This window comes from Euprymna scolopes, chromosome 21 (assembly GCF_053919585.1).
Source record: "Euprymna scolopes isolate OS-2025 chromosome 21, ASM5391958v1, whole genome shotgun sequence".
Classification (NCBI taxonomy): Eukaryota; Metazoa; Mollusca; class Cephalopoda; order Sepiida; family Sepiolidae; genus Euprymna; species Euprymna scolopes.
In genome coordinates, this window is record NC_136502.1 from 27,269,854 (window position 1) to 27,292,168 (window position 22,315).

The window sequence follows — 22,315 nt, forward strand, 5'->3', positions numbered from 1 at the left end:
GCACTTGTCAATTTGGTTCTTACTTAAATAAATTCAAACATCTTTCAGTAACTCATTCTGGCTGGCCGATTTTATTTTCAAACTTCGCCTCAGGGCTTCGAGTTCGATCCTACCAACTTTTACCCCCCCCCCCGGTTTCTTTTTTATTTAACACCACACACACCTACAAACACCCGGGCAATGCCGGGTACCCCCGCTTGTGTAAACTAAAAAAATAATTATGATAAACCTCTTTGAAGTCATGTGTTTATTTATTTATTTATTTATTCACCATTTTTGCACATACCTAACTTTTTTTTATTTTGGGACAATAAAAACGCATTTTCTTTTGTTCATTAAATTGTTATGTGAAAAAATAGTTAACAAAACCCCCTCCCCATGATGATAAATGATAATATTATTATTTAGAAAGCCATTCTTTTGTAAAAATATATTTCTTTTGGGTATTTCTAAAAAAGAAAACATTTCTGTTATAATAAATAAATTTATATTAAAAATAATACTCAAACTTTACAATGAAAAAAATTACGTTTCACAATTTGTTATGAGATGACCTAGATTTTTGTATGTGCAAAATACACAGGGAACTGATTTTCACAATTCACCACTGACTGCTGAACACAGAAGTGGCAATTCTCAGTAGTTGTGCAATTATATCCAATTGTAATTATACTTGGTGGTTAATCTACAGTCCCCACCTCCCCAAATAACAATCAATTAGATTTCAAGGACCACACAGAATAAGCAAGACAAAAGGAATCTGTAGGATTGATATTCAACATATGTGGCATCTAAACATACAAATAAGAAAACCAAATTGTTTAGATTTTTTGTCACAAGGTTTCAATACAAAAAGAAATATGTTAAGAAAAGAAAGGAGGAGATATATGAAATATTTATTTTTTAATGTAAGGTGCTTTTATTTTTTATTAACAAAACATTTTCAAAAACAAATGTAGAGATTTTGTCCCTATCATTCTAAATTCTTGTTTTAAAATAAGTTCAGTCTCTATGATTATTTGATTTATATTTTAATTATTATAATTCTAATATAAACATTTCTTAAGAGGAATAATTAAATGTGCTGTACCATTTGCTACCAAATTGGATAAGGCAAAGGATAACCAGTGAAAACACAATATTTACCACATGTGGCCATTAATGACAGAAAGCAGAAAGTTTTTTGTACTTTAACTTCTCCATTATTCATTTAACACCATTAAAGGAAAAGTGTTCCCAGTTCCTAAAACGTAAGTCTTAAATAAACTTTAAACTTTCAGTTTATAGTGCTGTCAGCATAGCACAAATACTGAAGTCATAATGTAATACATGCATAAATGGTGTAATGGATATAGATATGTCTTTCTCCTACAATATTGTGATTGGCTGGTTAAGCCATAAATACCAGTTGGTAAAGACATTTGTGAGAAACATCGAAAGATACACAAGCCTCATGCTAAAAACTTTTGCTTCAACTACAATACCCATCCTTGCTGCAACATACCAGATTTATTACTCTAACAAGTAAAACCACTCAACTACTTCAAATGATATGTATCCATTACCGGGATCATATCAATATAAATACCCATAATGTTAGCATTTGTGGATTTTATCTAAATAGTAGTTAAAGTATAATTTTAATTTTTATAGCATGAACTAATGAAAAAATTATGACAAAAAAGTTTTCTCTGTTTGCTGTAAGTTACATAATTATCCGTGAACTATTTAAAACAATTATTAATTCATATATATTAATGCTAGAAAGTGTGAAAAAATTATGGACTTGTAGTGTTATCTACTAATGAAGAGAAAATTATTTATTTTACTAAATAAATTACTGGTGTAATGGGTAACAGGCATAGTACATGATAAGTTGAGGGTAAAAAATCAGCCACAATATTTCTTAAGACAAAGAAAAAACAATGTTGACCTGGACTAAACACAAAAATGATTCAATATAATTGAGAATAATTTTTTACTATCAGACAGATCAATTTAGGGTCAAAATAAATGATTAAACAGATTTAAATTGTGTTTATTAATCTATTTTAGTCAATGAAATTTGTCATTTTTGCAAGAGTAAAACTATAAAGAAATAAAATTCTGTCAGACTCTATATATTGAATAAAAGGTGCTGTATCAATAAGATTTACAATAAAACAGGTTGGTTAACACAAACAGTTGTAAATAAAAATATATTATTCTTTAAAAGCTCGATTAGAATTGAAATGTAAAATGCAATATAAAAAGCATTGTGTACATAAAATTATAAGAATAAATCAAAATTATAATTTATTATAAAAAATTAACATTTTTAAAGACTATACATAATCTTGATTTCCAAATACTTATAAATTCTATATATTAAATAAAATGTATCTATTTCTTAACAGGTTAAAAAACAAAACATGCAAGAAAATATATATTTTTTCCTATGCACTATACCTATTTGTCTCAGTGTAGACCTAACTTATACTGTGGAGGAAGGAAAAAACCCAGGTATATTCATTGGAGATATTTCTGCAGATTCTAAGATAATGGAGAACATGTCCTACCAAGACAAAAAACTTATCACATTCAGCCAACTACAAGGAAAAGTTGACAGTTCCCAATATTTCAGTGTGTCCAAGAAAACAGGAAAACTTTATGCAACAATCACATTGGATGCAGAAGCAATGTGTAAACGTAATGAACAATGTTTTCAACTCATTGATGTAGCTGTTCGTAAAGGAGGTTCTTCAATGAGGATTTTAGAAATTAAAGTCATCATAAAAGATATCAATGATCATAAACCAGAGTTTCCAGATAAGCAAGCAAACATTGAATTTGATGAAGATGTCACAGTAGGAACTAAAGTAATCATTTCTAATGCTGTTGATAAAGATGTTGGATCTTTAAATTCAAAAATTACATATGAAATTAAAAAGCATAAAAAAGAACCATTTTCCTTATTTTTTGCCCCTGGTGTTGAAGAAACATCACAACTAGGAATAAAATTAGAAAAAGTATTGGACAGAGAAACTGAAGATTCCTATATTGTACAAGTTGTGGCTAAAGATGCTGGAACTCCTCCTCAACAAAGCATATTAAATGTTCACATTTCAGTTAACGATGTTAATGATAATTTTCCAATATTTTCTAAGAAGATGTACAACATTTCCATAAAGAATGAGGTAAGCAAAACCACACCAATCGCTATTTTATCAGCAACTGATTTGGATTCAGGAAAAAATGGAAGAGTCTCATATCATTGGAGCCACCAAACACCAGAACGTGCAAAGTCATTCTTTGAATTAGTTGAAGTTACTGGAGAGATTTTCTTGAATAAAAAGATAGACTCAGAAGATATAATACATAAATTGTATATAAAAGCAAAAGATGGAGGAAGTTCACCATTAAGTTCCATAGCAATAGTTTATGTAAATGTACTCAGTCATGAGAACACTGCTCCAGTAATCGACATAAATTTCCCTTCTTCATCAAACAAAAATTCAATGGAGATTTTAGAAAATGCAAAATCTGGAATTTTTATTGCTTATGTGAAAGTAATAGACAATGATGAAGGACAAAATGGAGATGTCACTTGTCATCTTCATCATGATAAATTTCAGCTTCAGAATTTAGGTACAAAGAAATATGAAGTGACACTGAAAAATCCTCTTGACAGAGAGAAAGAAGAGCACCATGATGTTGTGATCAGTTGTCAAGATAAAGGCTCTCCTCCTCTTCATAGTAACAGCAAATTCTCCATTCAAGTGATGGACATCAATGATGTAAGGCCACAATTTACAAAAGACACATTTAAATTTTTCATTGATGAGAATCAAAACTCAAGAATTACTCTTGGCTACATCAATGCCACTGATCCAGACTTGGGAGATGGAGGAAAACTCACATATTCTCTCATCACCAATAACAACAAACACTTCTTACCTTTCAAAATAACCACAAATGGATTACTATCAGCAATTATGTCTCTTGATCATGAGTTTCAACATACTTATCACTTCAAGGTGTTTGTGAAAGACAATGGAACACCATCTCTCAATAACACAGTCAATGTGATTGTTGAGGTCACTGATAAAAATGATAATGCTCCATATTTTACATTTCCCAGTGTTAAACCTTACAATCTACATGTCACATATTACCCTGATGCCAGAAACAAGAACATCACACAGATAAAGGCAGCCGACAGTGATAGTCAAGAGAATGCATTTCTAAAATATCAAATAATCAGAGGCAATGACAAACAGATGTTCACCATCAACCAGTACACTGGTTTCTTAGCTTTCAATAGACAACTCAGCCAACAAAATGCTGGCTCCTATCAGCTTGACATTCTTGTCAAGGATAGTGGTAGGCCAGTTCTATCAGCAACAACTACTCTCTTTTTAACACTCACTATCAGTAACAACACATCAGAAATGTTAAATGTTGTTCAGCTTCACACTGAAGAGAAGGTTCATCTTAATCTCGTCATTATTATTACAGTCATAGCAGTCACAATAGCTGTCTTCATTACAGCTTCATTATCAATCTGCATCATTCGATGTAATGGTCAGTCAAATGTGGCCTATGCCCAAGCACTTGATCCTTCCAATAGATATGTTGGTGAACAGAGACAACTCATTGCTCCTTCTTACCCAGGAAACACTTGGCCTCATCCTGCTCAGCCTTTACCAATAAACCAAATTCCATCTACAAATACTCCCATGACAACATCAAGAAGACAAATCATTTCTACAGATGGACTTCAACAGAAAACACAACCACTTAGTGATGTTTCAGCACATGTAAGTATTCTTGATGTTTTATTTTTGCATTTGAGGCATGTTTTTTAACAAATATTGGTAAAGCAATACAAATAAATTTAAATAACAGAATTTTGGTTGCTTTGCTTTAGAAAAAGCTATTTTGTACTAAAATCAGTTAATTTACTAATTTTACACTATTTGCTTATAAAAGATAAAAATATTGATATGATATATAAGTCGATATTTTCTAATCTTAGTAACTTGGTTGTTGATGTATCATTTCCAAAGTATACTGAGGTAGAACTAAATTATTTATGGGTATACATTATTGCACATAAAGTCTTCTAAAGTTTACACTGATGTAAAAAAACAAAAACAAAAAAAAACAATTTTCATTGTATCTTATGTGAAAATAAAAAAAATAAAATATCTCTTTAAAATTGCTAAATAATTTTTTCATATACTCATTATCTCTTTTTTACATCATTGTTGTTGTATTTCTTGTTGCTTTTCTGTCACTTTGAGTAGATGTACACACAAAATGTATCGATCCCACCAGATTATTTCACCTGGAGATCTGCTGTACCATCTCAATCAGAAGCCGACCTCAGCTGGAGAGAAGAGAATGCACCAAGTAATCAACAACAAACAGGTAACTTAATAAAGATAATGTTATTTAGGGAAAAATAAAAAATTATAAAGATACTTGTTTATTTCTATAAGAAATTGTTTGTTTTTTTATCTGTCTATAAGTTCGAACAAAAAAAAAACCAGACATAAATAGACAAAATAATAACTAGTGAATCCTGTTCTTAGAATTTTTGTGCTCAGTATGTAGAGAAGTAAGAACATGATATGTCTATCATACAAAACTTTCTGTTTATAGTCATGCAATTATGCATCAGATACATACTACAAATGAAATTGAAACATCAACTAAGACTAAGAATGAACAATTAAAACTAGTTTGAAGAATTTACAAAATGTATGTAATTTACTTATCTCATGAAAATGATTTTGGCATACGATACAAATTGTAAATAAAATTAAGATATCAAGAAAATAATGAAAATTTAAAACTATTTTTCTGAAATCTGTCCATAAAATTTTATTTAATTGATTGAAAACATGAGCTAATTTTATTTTTCAGACTTGTCTTCCAGGAAATCATCGGTTCAATCAGGACATGTAAACAAAAGTGATATTTCTGCTCCTTATCCACAATCAAGAAATCTTATAGAAATGAATAATGAACAGACTTCAAACACAAGACCTTTGCCTCCAGTACCACAATGATAATACTAACGACGAAAACAAATCTACTTTTAAATCAAACAATACATACAGATATTTACTACATAATATTTACACGATGTATATATTCACTGACAAGACAATTTCTATTATTGAATTTTAATTGAATAATAAAGCAAGATAAATGAATGTTTAAAAAAGTCAAGAAAATCAGATTTATTTTAATAAATTCTTATAGCTAACATTCATTAGAAGATTATCATAAGAATTTAAGTAAAATTGAACAAACATGTAAAAAACAATGTAAAATTAAATCTGTAAAAGATGGAGATAATAAAAAATGTCTTTCTTTTTATATAATGCGGTTTGTTAACTGAAAATTTACATCACTTTTTAAGGTTGAGTAAGCATGATTTAAAATTTCAAAGCAATCATTTGTAGCAATTAGCAAAAACAGGATATTGAATAAACTTTAGGAAAATCAATCATAATCAATAAACTTTCTAATAAACTTGTGAATAAAAATTAGAGAAGATTTGTTTGTTTAGTTTTATGAGGAATTCAATGATATATTGTTGGAATCAGTCATTTTAAAAATAGGCGTATTTCAGTCTGGTAGGATCAGGAATTAAGGAACAATAGATATCTCACACAACTATAATCAATTAAATATTTCCAATGAACCATTTTAAAATTCAAAAAATAAAAAAATGTAATTATACAATAATAATTTTCATAATTTTTTAAAAGAAATAAGTAAACTATTTGTCTGTGCATGATGACAATAGTCCACAGTAAATGCAAATTAGTTCTAAAACTTTTTTAATTGACCAATCATCTTCTTAATGATTAGTACAAACATGATTATTGAAAAAATGCTGATGAAGTAAAGAAAAGACTGTAAACTTTTCTATGTACTTTATGAATAAAAAGTGTTATTCTAATTAATAATTAATATTTTTTCAAGAATGTCAATGAGTTATTCTTTAAATAAATTATTTCAGTAAAAGAGACATATTTGTTCTATCATCAGAAATCATAGAAATAAAAAGATAACAAATTTCTAATATGATGATGAGATTGTTATCCAATAGTCAGTCTGTATAAATTATGTTGAAATTAAAATGAACAAGAAAATGCACAACACATATCCACATTGACAGCATCATATTCCATAAGTTAAATTAGTTTATAAAATTCATTATTTATATGTTTTACATATGCCGGATGATGATGATGATGATGATTATAATAATAATAATAATAATAATAATAATAATAATAATAATAATAATAAAAAAACCATAAAACTATTAAAACACATACTAATGCTATTTTATTTATTTAAAATTTTTAATATTGACATAAGAAAACCATGCATAATCTGTAAAAGGAAATAAAACTAAATAATTCGGGCATAAATCAGTATATACATAAATGAAATGCATTTTATATATATATATATATATATATATATATATATATATATATATATATATATATATATATATATATATACACACACACACACACACACAATGATATTAAGGATTTTAAAAAGGTATCAGAATATATGTAACTTAATATTCTAAAGGATAATTAACAATTATTCATGTTTTTAAACAATGAAAAGTAAAGAATCTAGAAAGGCAAAAATAGAAAGACTGATGTAGACCATAAAGGACGAATAATATGTGTACAAGAATAATGCATTCTGGGAACAAATGCACAAAGTAATAAAATTGCAATATAAATAAAACAAACCCATTTTTATGTTATCATGAATTAAAAATAAATTTGAAAACAATTGTATCGACAAAAAAAAAAATTCAATTAAAACATAGTGTAATATGGGGTGGCGACAGTGGTTTATGAGCATACTATTTTAAACTTGAACTTCCTCCTTCTTCTAGTGAATACACCATTACACACACTAAATACATTTTAGGACTACTATTACTTTATCAAACTCATAACCGCAGCCCACTTTTATATTTTATCTCATTTATTAGTTCTTATATTGAGTGAATTAATACTTGATAATATACTGTATCAATAATAATATTGGAAATTCTAACAAAGGTAAGAATACATTTTTCTGCTTTCTTTGTTTCCATTAAGAAAAACACATCTTGTAAAAGAACTCTTTCCAATTTGACACTCTTATTCTTTCTTCCAAACACTATGATGGATTTTGTAAAATTCTGTATGAAAAATAAGTTTGTCAAAAAAAAAAAAGAAAAGACATCAATGATAAATAGCATTAATAATTGATATAATTTATAATTTGTTTAATTTAAAAATCCTTTTCCATGGATATAAAATCAACTTGATGAAAAAATATACTAATTCTTCTTTCCTTTTGGTACAAACGCCATTACACAAATCTACACCTACCAGCATTTTATTTTATATAATGCTAATATTCATCACAAAACAAATATGAAAAAGTATAAAAACTTGAAAAGAAATTTATTTTTGATAAATTTTAAATTTATACTATTTCGATTTCTTTTTTTATCTTTCATTATTTAAAAGGTCATATTCCAAATTTCACAACAATTTATTAAAGAGATGTGATGATGACATTATGTAGTACTTATTAGATTTTAGTCAAAATTATTACATGATGTACACTTTTAAGAATTTCAAATATGTGTAATATAAATAAACATGTTTGTATACTTTAAATGTTTAAATGAAATGAAAGTATTTTTGAGATGAATTAAATAAATTAAAACTATTAAAACAACAAAAACATGAATACACTTCTTGTCTGTGAATTTTTTTAAACGAGGATTTATTATTTATATTACTTGGATTCTTCAGATTACTGTTCTCATCTTGAGTGTTATCTTCACAACTGTTGCTAAATATGTTCGTATCATGAAAATCCAATGCAAATCCAACAGAACTCATGTCTGCCAAAGAGAACGCGATTCCGAGCAATACTTTCAAATTGATAGAACATGATCCTGAGCAACACCATTGAATTGAATGAACATGATCCCAAGCATGAACCTAGCAACACCAGAGCAATCCTTCTCAACTGACACCAAATGACCTATCAGCCCATTTTCTATAGCCATCGGGCAAAACTCAACAGTCGCTGTGGGCAGGATGGATCTAGCCCAAAGGCAGACTCCTTTTTTTTTTCTTTTTTTTATTACATTTTCACCCCAAACAAGGCACATTGCCACTTTGTTGTAGGGGGCTACTATCAGGGACATAAGCATCAGGGGTACTGTGTAGGAAGTTGGACAGCAACATGTCGGTTCACATTACACTTGAACTTCTGCATGTCAGTACAGTCGAGGAAGCAAGGACCCGGAAGGGAATTCCAAAGTCTTGCTGTTCTGGTAAAGAAACCACTGGAGTAGAAGGCTCTCTTGCATCTAGGGATCTATTGTGAAGGGGTTGGATTTAGCTGCTTGTCGGGTTTGTCAGGGGTGTTTACGTCGTGGGGGCACAAGTGCTTGCAGTTCTTCAGAGCATTCACCGTTAAAGTACTTGTAGAACAGGCAGAGGGATGCAACATTTCATCGATGTAACAGAGGCTGAAGTTTAGCTGACAGTTCAGGACCTATCAGATTGGCAACTCTCTTTTGAACCTTGTCTAGGAGCGAGAGACTAGTGGCAGATGCACCAGCCCAAATATGACAACAATACTCCATACATGGCCGAATGGTGACCTTATAGAGATATAGGATACTTTCAGGCATTAATAGCTTTCTAGCATGGTAGAGAGAACCCACCTTCTTCGCAGCGGTCCTGGCAATGTTTTCAATATAATTGTTCCAACTCATGTTTCCTGTGAACGTTAGGGCGAGGAGTTTAAAAGATGTACTTTCAGATAAAAAGTCATTGACCATTGCTATTAGCGGTAGGGAAGGTTTCTTGTAATTATTGAAGGAAACAAGTTTAGTCTTGGCAGCATTGAAGGTGACCATCCATTTTTGTCCCCATTCCACTACGGATAGGAGGTCTTCCGCTAATGTTTCTGCCATTTCTTTAGATATGTGTTCATTTGTTTTCCTGTCGTGTCTGTTATAGAGCATGGTGTCATCAGCATACATACCCATCTCACAGACAATTTTGTCAGGGAGGTCATTTATGAATATTAGGAATAAAAGAGATCCAAGGATAGACCCCTGAGGCACTCCCACATTCATATATATATATATATATATATATATATATATATATATATATTGTTTAGATGTACGATCGTCAAGGACAACCTGGATTTTTCTCTTATCTAAGAAGGATCTAATTATGTTATGTATTCTTCCAGTGATGCCGTATGATCTGATTTTCTTGAGAAAACCCTCATGCCATACCCTGTCAAAAGCCTTAGACATATCTAGAGCTACCGCTCTACCCTCCTCTGCTTTGTCCAGTGACTGGTATATACGTTCTGAGATTACAGTTAGGATGTCTACTGTGGAACGGGCTTGCCTAAATCCATATTGTTGGTCAGTCAGAAATTTAGCATCTGTAAGGTGATGGACTAGAGCTTAATTATTGTCTCAAATATTTTGGCGAAAAGTGGGAGGAGGCTAATGGGGCGATAATTTACTGGGTCAGTTCTTTCGCCAGAATTCTTGAAAACTGGCATTACAGAAGCAGTTTTCCAGCAGGCAGGAAAGCAACTGATCTGCAACCAAAAAGTCTTGGGTTCACTCCTTACTGCTGATTTGCATTAATTTTTTAAATTACATTTTAGACTACACGGTTGAGAGCATGCTACCCCATGGATTAAATAAAGGGTTCTGTTTGAAATTTCAGTGCAGATTTCCAAGTTCTGCAAAAAGATTCTAGAGTACAACAAGATACACCTGAAAAAGGTCAGGGATTACATTGACTGTAACATTGTGAAAATAACATTCAAGTTCAGAATAGTAGTCTGAAGAATCCAATACAGATGGATATACTTTCGAATTAAATTTTTAACCCAATATAAAAATATATAAGTATCATAACTTTCATAAAAAATTTTAATGTGAATATATATTTTTTTTAACTATATTTTAAAGTATTTTGTTTTAGTTGTGATATATTGCTTTTATAATCTTTTAAATAGACAAGATTCAAGATGAAATTGTCTCTTAATAGACAATAAATTTGAAATTTAACAGACACAGACACACACATACACATATATATATATATATTATTTTCAGAATGTGAGAGATTATATATAATTATTTTCACAGTCTAAAGAATGACGCAACACACAAGAGCCATGCCAGCCAATGAACTGGAAGTCTAAGACTCGAGTTTTAGACTTCCGGTTCGTTGGCTGGCATGGCTCTTGTGGACTGTATTCTTTGGGCTGTGGAAATAATTATATATATATATATATATATATTATAAAGAAGTGAACCATCGTGTAAATTCAATCAAGTAAAATAAGATGGAAAACGGGGTGAGGAAAAGGAAAAAAAATGGGGCAAGTTATATGTAACACATGTACAATTAAATAAAATAAATAAGTCGATTAAAAACAAGATCATTAAAATACACCTGAAGCGCTTTTCGTTCAGACTAACACTTTCAAGGGTCATAAGTCTGAAAATTATTATTTTTTAGAATATTTGGTAGTGGTATGACTTATGACCCTTGAAAATGTTAGTCTGAACGAAAAGCGCTTCGGGTGTATTTTAACGATCTTGTTTTTAATCGACTTATTTATTTTATTTAATTGTACATGTGTTGCATACAACTTGCCCTATTTTTTTTCCTTTTCCTCACCCCGTTTTCCATCTTATTTTAGTTAATTGAATTTACGCGATGGTTCACTTCTTTATAATTATTCTAAAATTTTGCCAATCGAATATATATATATATATATATATATATATATATATATATATATAGTAAAGTTATGTGTTTTGATACCAGAGTTAAAGACTTTATTTGAGCAAAACTTATCAGATTTGAAATCAACATCTTCAATCCAATATCTTTATTAATGTCATAAGATTTTAATTATTAACAAATATATGTAAAAATGTCTATTAGAAACAAAATGTTTGCTTTTTTTATTGTTTCCCTTCTAGCTATCTGGAAAACATACTAACTTATAATAATTTGAACCTTTTCACTACTTGTACGAAATGCAAAACATAAAAATAAGTCCAAATTGTTTTCAGTCAAATCCTTGTATTTATTTGACCATTATTTATTTTTATTTATTTTAGACAATCAAGCTTAAACACTTTAAGTAGGCTGAAAAGACAAAAATATTTTCCTTTGTTTGGTCACCCTGTGGATGAAGTGTTCATATTCAGTTTAATTTTATGCTATTTTTCAAGGTTTGAATCTTACACTAGACAATTGTTTTTTGTTAGTTTTTCTTGCTATATTGTTTCAGTTACTTCCTAGACTATATTGTCATCATTAACTTGGATAATTTTTGTTTCATTATTTTACTACAATTTATAGTAAAACTTTTTAAACTGATATACAGAAGGTTTTGAGAAATTCTATATTGATGGGTACTTTAGCTAGTGTATATATAAACATATATTTTTAGATATTCTTAAAAATTCACTAGAAAATACAGTAAATCGTATTGTTTCAATGTTCATACTTTTGCATTTTCCTCAAAGTATTTGATGTCAGATTCAATGTTTTTCTTGTGTTTATTCATATAAAACACATTGAGTGCAAGGGAGATAACTCTAAAACAGTTTCAAATAACTAATTGATTTTCCTCATGATTGAAATAGTCAAATATGTATTCCAGAAAAGTAGATATAGGATTGTAATGATACTTTTAAAAGTTGCTGGTTCTTTATATATATATATATATCTATATATATATATATATATATATATATATATATATATATATAAATTATTGGGGGGGGGGGAAGAAATCCAGCAGAGTGCTCAATTATAGGGAAAATCTGAAAGTAAGAGCTTATTTATATTTTATATTTTGTATACAGAAAGGTTTTAGATGAAACAAGTCATTGGTATCGTTGGTTTCAAACCCGATAATAAGGACCGTTTTAGATACCTATATCAAGCTCTTTTCAGCCAATACTCACCTATTTTATAACCGGAAGTGGAAATATATATATATATCACGAGTTCATGTTTAATTTTGCGACCACCCCTTTTTATTTATCGGATGGTGATGATTTTCTTAACTTTAAAATTAAATTATATTAAATTAAAAATCTAATTTCAATTAATAATTATTATTAAGTGCCTGTAATATTAAAGCCAAAATTAATTTAAAATTTAAAAAAAAAAAGGACCACATATATATATATATATATAGAGAGAGAGAGAGACATATATTCGATTTAAGAATTTATTGCCTGACAAAGGAATATATACAAGGGGTTAATTTAATTTCCTTAATCCATGGATTTTCAACAATGGCTCATATCATCAGAAGAAACGAAATGCAGTTAGCAAAATGTTCAGCTGCGAATGGACACTATTTTGCTTTTCAACACAATTATTGAAAATAGTTTTTTGAGTGGTTGTGGATAATTATATGGATAAAATTATATGAAAAGAGAAGTTGATACAACCTGGGTAGTCCATCATCGGAAGGAGTCCAATGTCATTCGGGGTTATAAATCTGGGTGGGCAGAACATAGGCCCATGGGAGAAAGTGATATTCCCATATAGCGAAAGCGTACTGTTCCTTATTGATATTTCGAAAAGTATAGGCAGCCTTATTCGTTGTTGCGTTGATTGTGTGTTATTTGCTGTGGTCCAAATGCTTTCTCGGTGTTGACAAAGTATATCCAAAATTGGGCGGATATACCATTCCATTGTAATAGAATTTGAGCATTGAATTAAGTGTGCAATGGACCTCAGAATTAATAGTGTAGTTATCAATATACCAAAGATGGCAAAGTAATCCTGGGGATAATATTCTGAAGAGTACGCTGGAATGGCTTGCTTGAGGTATGAGTCTATTAGAAAGATAGTTTGTTATCTTGTTTATGTTAGATGAAGGAAGCTTTTTAGATGAGGGAAAGAGGAAGTGAGGTGAAGTAGAGAGGGTAAAGGGAGAGGGGGAGGGTTAAAGTTGGGCGAACATACAGGTTCTTAATGGAGTATTTTAGGCAGGGGAAGGGGGAATTGCGTTTTAGTATTCTTTAAAAGGAATGAACTCTTGATTTTAAGTTCAAGTGGGAATTGGATATTCTTGTGATTTTCAAAGTGAGGTGTGCGTGATAGGGGGTGGGTGTGCTGTTTTTGCTGTGGGGATGGGTGAGCTTATGAGGTGGAGATAGAGACACGTCATGGTGTGAAAATATGGAATGTTTGGAGGGTTACTTAAATAAGTGAGTTTACGGTTGGCTTATTTTAATTTTTAAGGTGACTTGGTTTGTTGAGATAAGTCAGTTAAATACGTTTGTTGTCGTAGTTTGATCTAGTTTAAATGTTTGTTTATATATTGCTCTATTCTTAAATATTGAGCTTTTCCTTTTTGGCTAGGATCTTCTTGAAAGTATTACTTCAAGTAATATCTATCAGGATTTTTCATCTGAATTTCTATCAGTGTCTTTCTCGCTTATATATATATATATATATATATATATATATATATATATATATACAGGGTCTCCCAAAAAGATGTATACACACTCCTAAACTGTCTTTACACTTCAACAGCATTTTCATGCTTCCAATAGCATTTTAGAATTTGTTTTTTGTTTTTTTCAAGAGTTAGCCTGGCTGCCATCATTAAGATTGATGAGTTTAATCTGCAAAGAAAACAAACATCTGGTTCAAAATTATTTAAAGTGTGCATACATCTTTACATCTTTTTGGGACAGCTGTATATACATATATATATATATATATATATATATATATGTGTGTGTGTGTGTGTGTGTAGAATTGGCCAGGATTCTTTCATTTATACAGGTCTAGTTAAATATCAATGTTAAACTCTGCATATTCTTTTCTTTTATCTGTATTTTTTCAATATGGTGGGCTAACTTTTAACATTTTCCGCAAGAGAGTAGAGAAATTCACCAAACATACTAACGCTTTTAACCCACATGAGTCGTCTCCAGGTACTGTGATACAGTAAACGTTCATTGATGAATTGACTAATTAAGTGTTGATAGATTGCGCTAAGAGGAGAGGTCAGGTGGTATGTGAGGTGGCAGGAACTAGTGGTACGGGTCATGCCAATATATGTGCTTTATTTGGAGACACATTCTCATAATGGGCATATAAACTCATATATGGCATTTACTCATTGATAGAAAATTTGTGTGTGTATATATATGATGATGACGCAGCATCTTCAAAGATGATTGCCGTTTCAAGATTCATGTTCTGCATTAAATATCCTCTTGTGTCCTCAGGTGACTTTGAAAGCCTTCAACTAACTTACAAAGACTATGACAGACATGACACACCAAGGTCAATGTCTTAACGGGGTTGATTGGATCCTGATGAGGAATATTGTCTTTGTGCACAACCATGTGCCTTCTCAATCCAGATGTAGAGCTGCATACCTTACTGCATATTAAATACCTTACTGCATATTACACACACTGTGCTATGAGGTCGCTGTGGAATATTAAATGACGATGGTCTGCTATTGTGAGACTTCCGGTGATTAACATACTCTGCCTTTGAAAGGAGAACACGACCACATGTTTCACAGATCCAATTTGCATGGATGCCTGGCAAAAATTCCAGATCTCCCCTCCTAGTGCCCTTTTCAGCTTTGCACGCTCCATCCTCTTAATGTGAAGAGAATAACCATAGCCATTTTTTACCAATTTCTGCCAAGCGCTACAATCAACCGCAGTTTCTTCCCCGGTGTCGGTATCAATATCTGTATCCCTCAGATTGCTTTTGAGGCTATCCTTGTAGTGCTTTCTGGGCTTATGTTGTGCACGTTTACTACTCGCATGTTCTCCATAGAAGAGTCGCTTCAAGAGACAATCATCACCAATACATACAATGTGACCTGCCCAGTGCAACCGCACAGTGGTAACTATGATTTCAAGGCTCAGGCATCATGCTTTTTTCTGTGTCCGGTATGTGCATTTGCCATTTGATATTCAAAATTCTTCTCAAGCACTTAAGATGGAAATGTTCTAGAACCTTAATGTGCCTCTTGTGGGTCATCCATGTTTCTGCAGCATAGAGAAACACTATGACAACACACACACACATACATGTATGTACACACGATTTTATATATATTTTATATATATATATATATGTATATATGTATGTATGCACACATGATTTTCTACCAATGTTTTAATAAAAAAATGTTACAGACAGAATCTTTATATATAAAACAAAGTTGTGTTTATATATTTTTATGCATATAAGGTTAACTAAGAAAAAAAACTATAATATGTATTCTAAAATTTGGAAAAGTGATTTTATACATAGAGTAAGATAGACAATATATATTGATGGTTCAGTTTATATAAAACGGATTTAAAATTAAAATATATGTAACCATTTTCATTTTTTACATTAAAAATCTCATACACAGGTGTTTTGCATTTGTATTATTCAAAATTAAGATATTTAAAATTCTAATTATTAAAAAAGATAAATATAGTAAATTCTTTAACTTAAATTTATGAAAAAGAAAATAACAAATATGTTGTTTTTATTCAAACATATTTTCAGAGATTTTTATGCTTTAAATTTTATTGAAAGTTTCTATTGAAAAAAAAATTGCTAAAGAAAATGATACATCTCTATTGTTTTGTAATAATTTTCTTTTATTTTATTTAATTTGAAGAGCCTAACATTCCATAATTTGTTTGTGCATCTTTCAAAATATCAAAGAATTTCTCTTCTGTCAAGATTGACTATTATTAATTAGTTTATAGAGTAACTAATTTTTATGAATTCCATTATTCTGAAGTGACTTTTAAATTTCAACAAGTTATGAATGACAAGAATATTTAGTTGACATCCATTTTTCAAATGTAGACAAATCAATATAGTAAACAAGTATTCATATCAACATAGCATTATAAATTATAATAGATATTTTCTTTCTTTCTCAAGGTAACAAGCTTAACTGAAAGAAACATGTTGATATGGACTCTGATGTTTTCTATTCTGCCCTTTTGCATCAGTGTAGATTTGACTTACACTGTAGAGGAAGGAAATAGTCCAGGCACCTATATTGGAGACATTTCTGCAGATTCTAAAGTGAAAGGGGATATACCTCACAAGGACAAGAAACTTATCACATTCAGTCAGTTAAAAAGTAAGGATGGCAGTTCCAAATATTTCCGTGTGTCCAAGAAAACAGGAAAACTTTACGCAACAATCACATTGGATGCAGAAGCAATGTGTATACATAATAAAAAATGCTTTCAACTCATTGATGTAGCTGTTCGTAAAGGAACTTCTTCAATGAGGATTTTAGAAATTAAAGTGATCATAAAAGATATCAATGACCACAAACCAGAATTTCCAAGTCAACAAGAAAATATACAATTTGATGAAGATGTAGGCATAGGAACCAAAGTCATAATACCAAATGCCAATGATAAAGATATTGGACTTCAAAATTCAAATATTACTTATGAACTGAAAAAGATGCAAAGTGAGCCATTCTCTTTATATCTTGTTTCAAATGTTGAAGGGATTTCACAGGTGGGAATAAAATTGGAGGAACGGTTAGATAGAGAAACAAAAGATTCTTATGTTGTACAAGTTGTGGCTAAAGATGCTGGAACTCCTCCTCAACAAAGCATATTGAATGTTCACATCTCAGTCAATGATGTTAATGATAACTTTCCTGTATTTTCTGAGAAAATGTACAACATTTCAATAAAGAATGAAGAAAGTAAAGTCACACCAATTGCTATTTTATCAGCAACTGATTTGGATTCAGGAAAAAATGGAAGAGTCTCATATTACTGGAGTCATCAAACATCAGAAAAGGTAAAAAGTTTCTTTGAATTAATAGAAACAACAGGACAGATATTTTTGCAGAAAAAGTTAAACTCAGATGAAGAAATATTTAATAAATTATATGTAAAAGCTAAGGATGGGGGAATCCCACCACTTAGTTCTTTGGCAATTGTTTATATAAATGTGATAAGTCAAGTAAACAATGCTCCAACTATTGACGTCAATTTTGTGAGTGAATCAGATGACAACAACGTTCAAATTTCTGAAGGCAACAAAATTGGTAGCTTTATTGCTTATGTGAAAGTAATAGACAATGATGAAGGACAAAATGGAGATGTCACTTGTCATCTTCATCATGATAAATTTCAGCTTCAGAATTTAGGTACAAAGAAATATGAAGTGACACTGAAAAATCCTCTTGACAGAGAGATAGAAGGGCACCATGATGTTGTGATCAGTTGTCAAGATAAAGGCTCTCCTCCTCTTCATAGTAACAGCAAATTCTCCATTCAAGTGATGGACATCAATGATGTAAGGCCACAATTTACAAAAGACACATTTAAATTTTTCATTGATGAGAATCAAAACTCAAGAATTACTCTTGGCTACATCAATGCCACTGATTCAGACTTGGGAGATGGAGGAAAACTCACATATTCTCTCATCACCAATAACAACAAACACTTCTTACCTTTCAAAATAACCACAAATGGATTACTATCAGCAATTATGTCTCTTGATCATGAGTTTCAACATACTTATCACTTCAAGGTGTTTGTGAAAGACAATGGAACACCATCTCTCAATAACACAGTCAATGTGATTGTTGAGGTCACTGATAAAAATGATAATGCTCCATATTTTACATTTCCCAGTGTTAAACCTTACAATCTACATGTCACATATTACCCTGATGCCAGAAACAAGAACATCACACAGATAAAGGCAGCCGACAGTGATAGTCAAGAGAATGCATTTTTAAAATATCAAATAATCAGAGGCAATGACAAACAGATGTTCACCATCAACCAGTACACTGGTTTCTTAGCTTTCAATAGACAACTCAGCCAACAAAATGCTGGCTCCTATCAGCTTGACATTCTTGTCAAGGATAGTGGTAGGCCAGTTCTATCAGCAACAACTACTCTCTTTTTAACACTCACTATCAGCAACAACACATCAGAAATGTTAAATGTTGTTCAGCTTCACACTGAAGAGAAGGTGCATCTTAATCTCGTCATTATTATTACAGCCATAGCAGTCACAATAGCTGTCTTCATTACAGCTTCATTATCAATCTGCATCATTCGATGTAATGGTCAGTCAAATGTGGCCTATGCCCAAGCATTTGATCCTTCCAATAGATATGTTGGTGAACAGAGACAACACATTGCTCCTTCTTACCCAGGAAACACTTGGCCTCATCCTGCTCATTCATTGCCAATGAATCAAACACCATCTACAAATACTTCTATGACAACATCAGAAAGGCAACTAATTTCTACAGGTGGATTTCAACAGAAAATACACCAACAAAATGATGTTCATTCACAGGTAAGTAATTTACAGAGTTTGTCTTTTCTATGTATTTGATTCACATTTATTAAAAATTGTCTATAGATGTAACTTTATTTCAAACATTTCTAGGAAATAAAAGCACAATTAAAAACAAATTCTTTTTTTAATTTTTTATTTATGTTTCCTTTGTTTTTTTTTTATGATTGTTTCAAATTTAGTAAAGTAGAGTTTATTTATATGTTTCTCTATTGTCTTAGGTATTATTAACAGTGATATGCTATATATTTAAACATTATAAACATTTATTTTTCAATGAGCTCCTTTCTACATATACTTTATATTTCTTGCAATTAATTTAGCAATAAGAAACTCAATAATTATAAACTAATATATCTACATAGGTTTTTAGATTTATATGTTCAGGGTTCATTCCTTAAGTCATCAACCGATCATTATGAATTTTTGAACTCATCCAAATAGTGCAGGGGATCTAAATGTGGACTATATTTAGTTTACATTTAGTTTCATGCAAAAGGAGTAAAATAGTGAAATCTCTATATGAAAAGTCAAATATGTTTGATTAATATAAAAGTTTAATACGAGGTATTACACACCAATTATTAAATATTCCCCAAATTTCAGTTCATAAATTTTTAAAGAGTTTTTAAGGATCATACCAACGCCCCCCCCCCCACACACAGGCTCCTTCAGAAAATTCAAATACATCAGATTTGCATTGATTCATAGGCATTAGTTATATCGTGATTTTAATTTTCAGAAGGGGGACATAAAAGGCGCAAAACTGTTCTGTTCAAACAACCAATTTTTTATGTCCTGGGGTGGGTATTCTTCTAGTTCATACATAAGGAGGGAAAGATTAACGTTTTTCTATGCTTAAATAAAGTTGTCTTCAAAGTGTTCCAAAACTGAGGAAATATATTTGTTCATCTTAAATTCATTATTAGATTACAGCATCAAACCAACATGAAATGATGAGTTTAGTTATGCAAGAATTTGTATCAGATCCATTCTGTCAACAATCTCAAACCACATTAATGGGCCTATTTATACTTTTGGAATGAAAAATTCTAACATGTTCATGTTAATCAGACCCAGAGCATATATAGTCTAGTGGAAAAAATATTCTTAGATAAATGTTTGAAATAAGCTGTCTTGTGTTATAAATACTTAATCAATATAAGTGGGATCATTGAAAATTAAATATAGGATGCAGTTTTAAATTTTCATTAGATTATCAACAATCGCAGAAAGAATCAGTTTCAATGTAAATAATAAAGATCATATTTTGTGAGGCATTAAAATATCTATACTCATGCAAGAGTTTCAAGAAAACTTAACCTGTTCTTTAAAAATAAGGGACAATATTATCAATATTGATTATAAAACAACATTTGGATATTAATTGAGAATTTAAATCAGGCTTGCTTCCCTGAGAAATAAATGCATAAAAATCAGTTTTATTATTTTTTATTCGCACATTGTTCTACATTTATAAGCAAGTAATATCATATTTTTCATTAATTGAATTTTAAATAATTTCATTTTCATATACTTTTTTACTATAATAGTTTTATTTCCTTTTGTGATTTTTTTAATATTTACTTTAAAATTGCTGGTATTACAATTTTCTCCTTGTAGGATATTGTAAATGTCAATCTTTAGTAAGCATTATTTTAAGTTTATATATATTAAAATCTTTATTGAAATATTTGTTGTTGTTTTCTCATCTTTTTGAACAGATGTATACACAAAATGTATCAATCCCACCAGATTATTTCACCTGGAGATCTGTTTCTTCCCGATCAGAAGCAGACCTGAGCTGGAGAGGAGAGACTACACAAAATGACCAACAAAGAACAGGTAATTTAACAATGCTAAAGTTAAATGAAGGAAAAATCAAAGATTATGAAGAAAATATTTATCAATCCCTATAATTAATTATCTAACTTTTTGCTGTTTCCTTCCTTTTTAACTGTTGCTCAATAATTTCTTCTGTTAACAACCAACAAATATATTTATTAAAAAACGACATATTTTATATTTTAACATTTTGGTACTTGAACATTCAAAACATATGGATAAGATACAGACCTAAATGTATATAGTTATTTTGTGAATACCCAAATAGCATTTAATCGGATAAATATACTTTACTTTAAGTTTCATTTGTTATAGTTCTATTATGTTATTAGTAATATGGTAACATATTTAGTAACAATTTATTTTTAACATTACTAAGTCTGACATAGACAAGTGATGATTTTAATGAAGCTTTTTAAAGTAATCACCCATAAATAAAAATTAGCAAGTTCAATAAATCATTTTAAACTGAAAAATATAATATGTGTTGTTTATCTTAAGTTTAAAAATGTACAAATAAATTTTAAAAATTAAAAACTATATTACTTCACTGCATTTCTAGCAATACTGAGTAAGTACAGCAAGTTGTAAATAAATTTAAATTAACAAAAAAATTATACAAAGAATGAAAAATAAAAACATAGTTTGAAATTTGTCTAAATTTGTCATAAAGTTCTTGCGATTGATTTCTAAGAGGAAAATATTTATTTTCCAGACTTGTCCTCCAGGAAATCATCAATTCAATCAGGACATGTAAACAAAAGTGATATTTCTGCTCCTTATCCACAATCAAGGAATCTTATAGAAATGGACAACGAACAGACTTCAAACACAAGACCTTTGCCTCCAGTACCTCAGAAGAACTAATTTACTTTCATTCAAATTATATTTGCACACATTTACTACTTTATATTTCCGCCATGTAGATAACACTTTTTAAAATTCTATTGCCATATCAAAACAAAATGAATACATTTTAAAGGTTATAAAATATTATCTGTCTTCTA

The 22,315-nt window shown here is 30.2% G+C and overlaps 2 protein-coding genes across 2 annotated transcripts in view; both read left to right on the forward strand.

Annotated features, from left to right (window-relative positions):
* The window catches only part of LOC145242957 (protocadherin beta-2-like), a 13,948-nt gene extending 7,579 nt beyond the window's left edge, over window positions 1-6,369 (forward strand). Inside the window, exons 2-4 of the mRNA XM_080106069.1 lie at window positions 2,397-4,799; window positions 5,289-5,412; window positions 5,911-6,369. Of these exons, the coding sequence (XP_079962195.1) occupies window positions 2,412-4,799; window positions 5,289-5,412; window positions 5,911-6,056 (2,658 nt within the window). The 5' untranslated portion in view covers window positions 2,397-2,411 and the 3' untranslated portion in view covers window positions 6,057-6,369. The remainder of the gene's footprint in view (window positions 1-2,396; window positions 4,800-5,288; window positions 5,413-5,910) is intronic.
* A 1,552-nt stretch (window positions 6,370-7,921) lies between these two features.
* LOC145242950 (protocadherin beta-2-like) lies at window positions 7,922-22,289 on the forward strand. The gene is made up of 4 exons (XM_080106059.1): window positions 7,922-8,096; window positions 17,052-19,463; window positions 21,188-21,308; window positions 22,024-22,289. The coding sequence occupies exons 2-4, from the start codon at window positions 17,076-17,078 to the stop codon at window positions 22,173-22,175; spliced, it is 2,661 nt and encodes an 886-aa protein (XP_079962185.1). The 5' UTR covers window positions 7,922-8,096; window positions 17,052-17,075; the 3' UTR covers window positions 22,176-22,289.
* The last annotated feature ends 26 nt before the right edge of the window (window positions 22,290-22,315 follow it).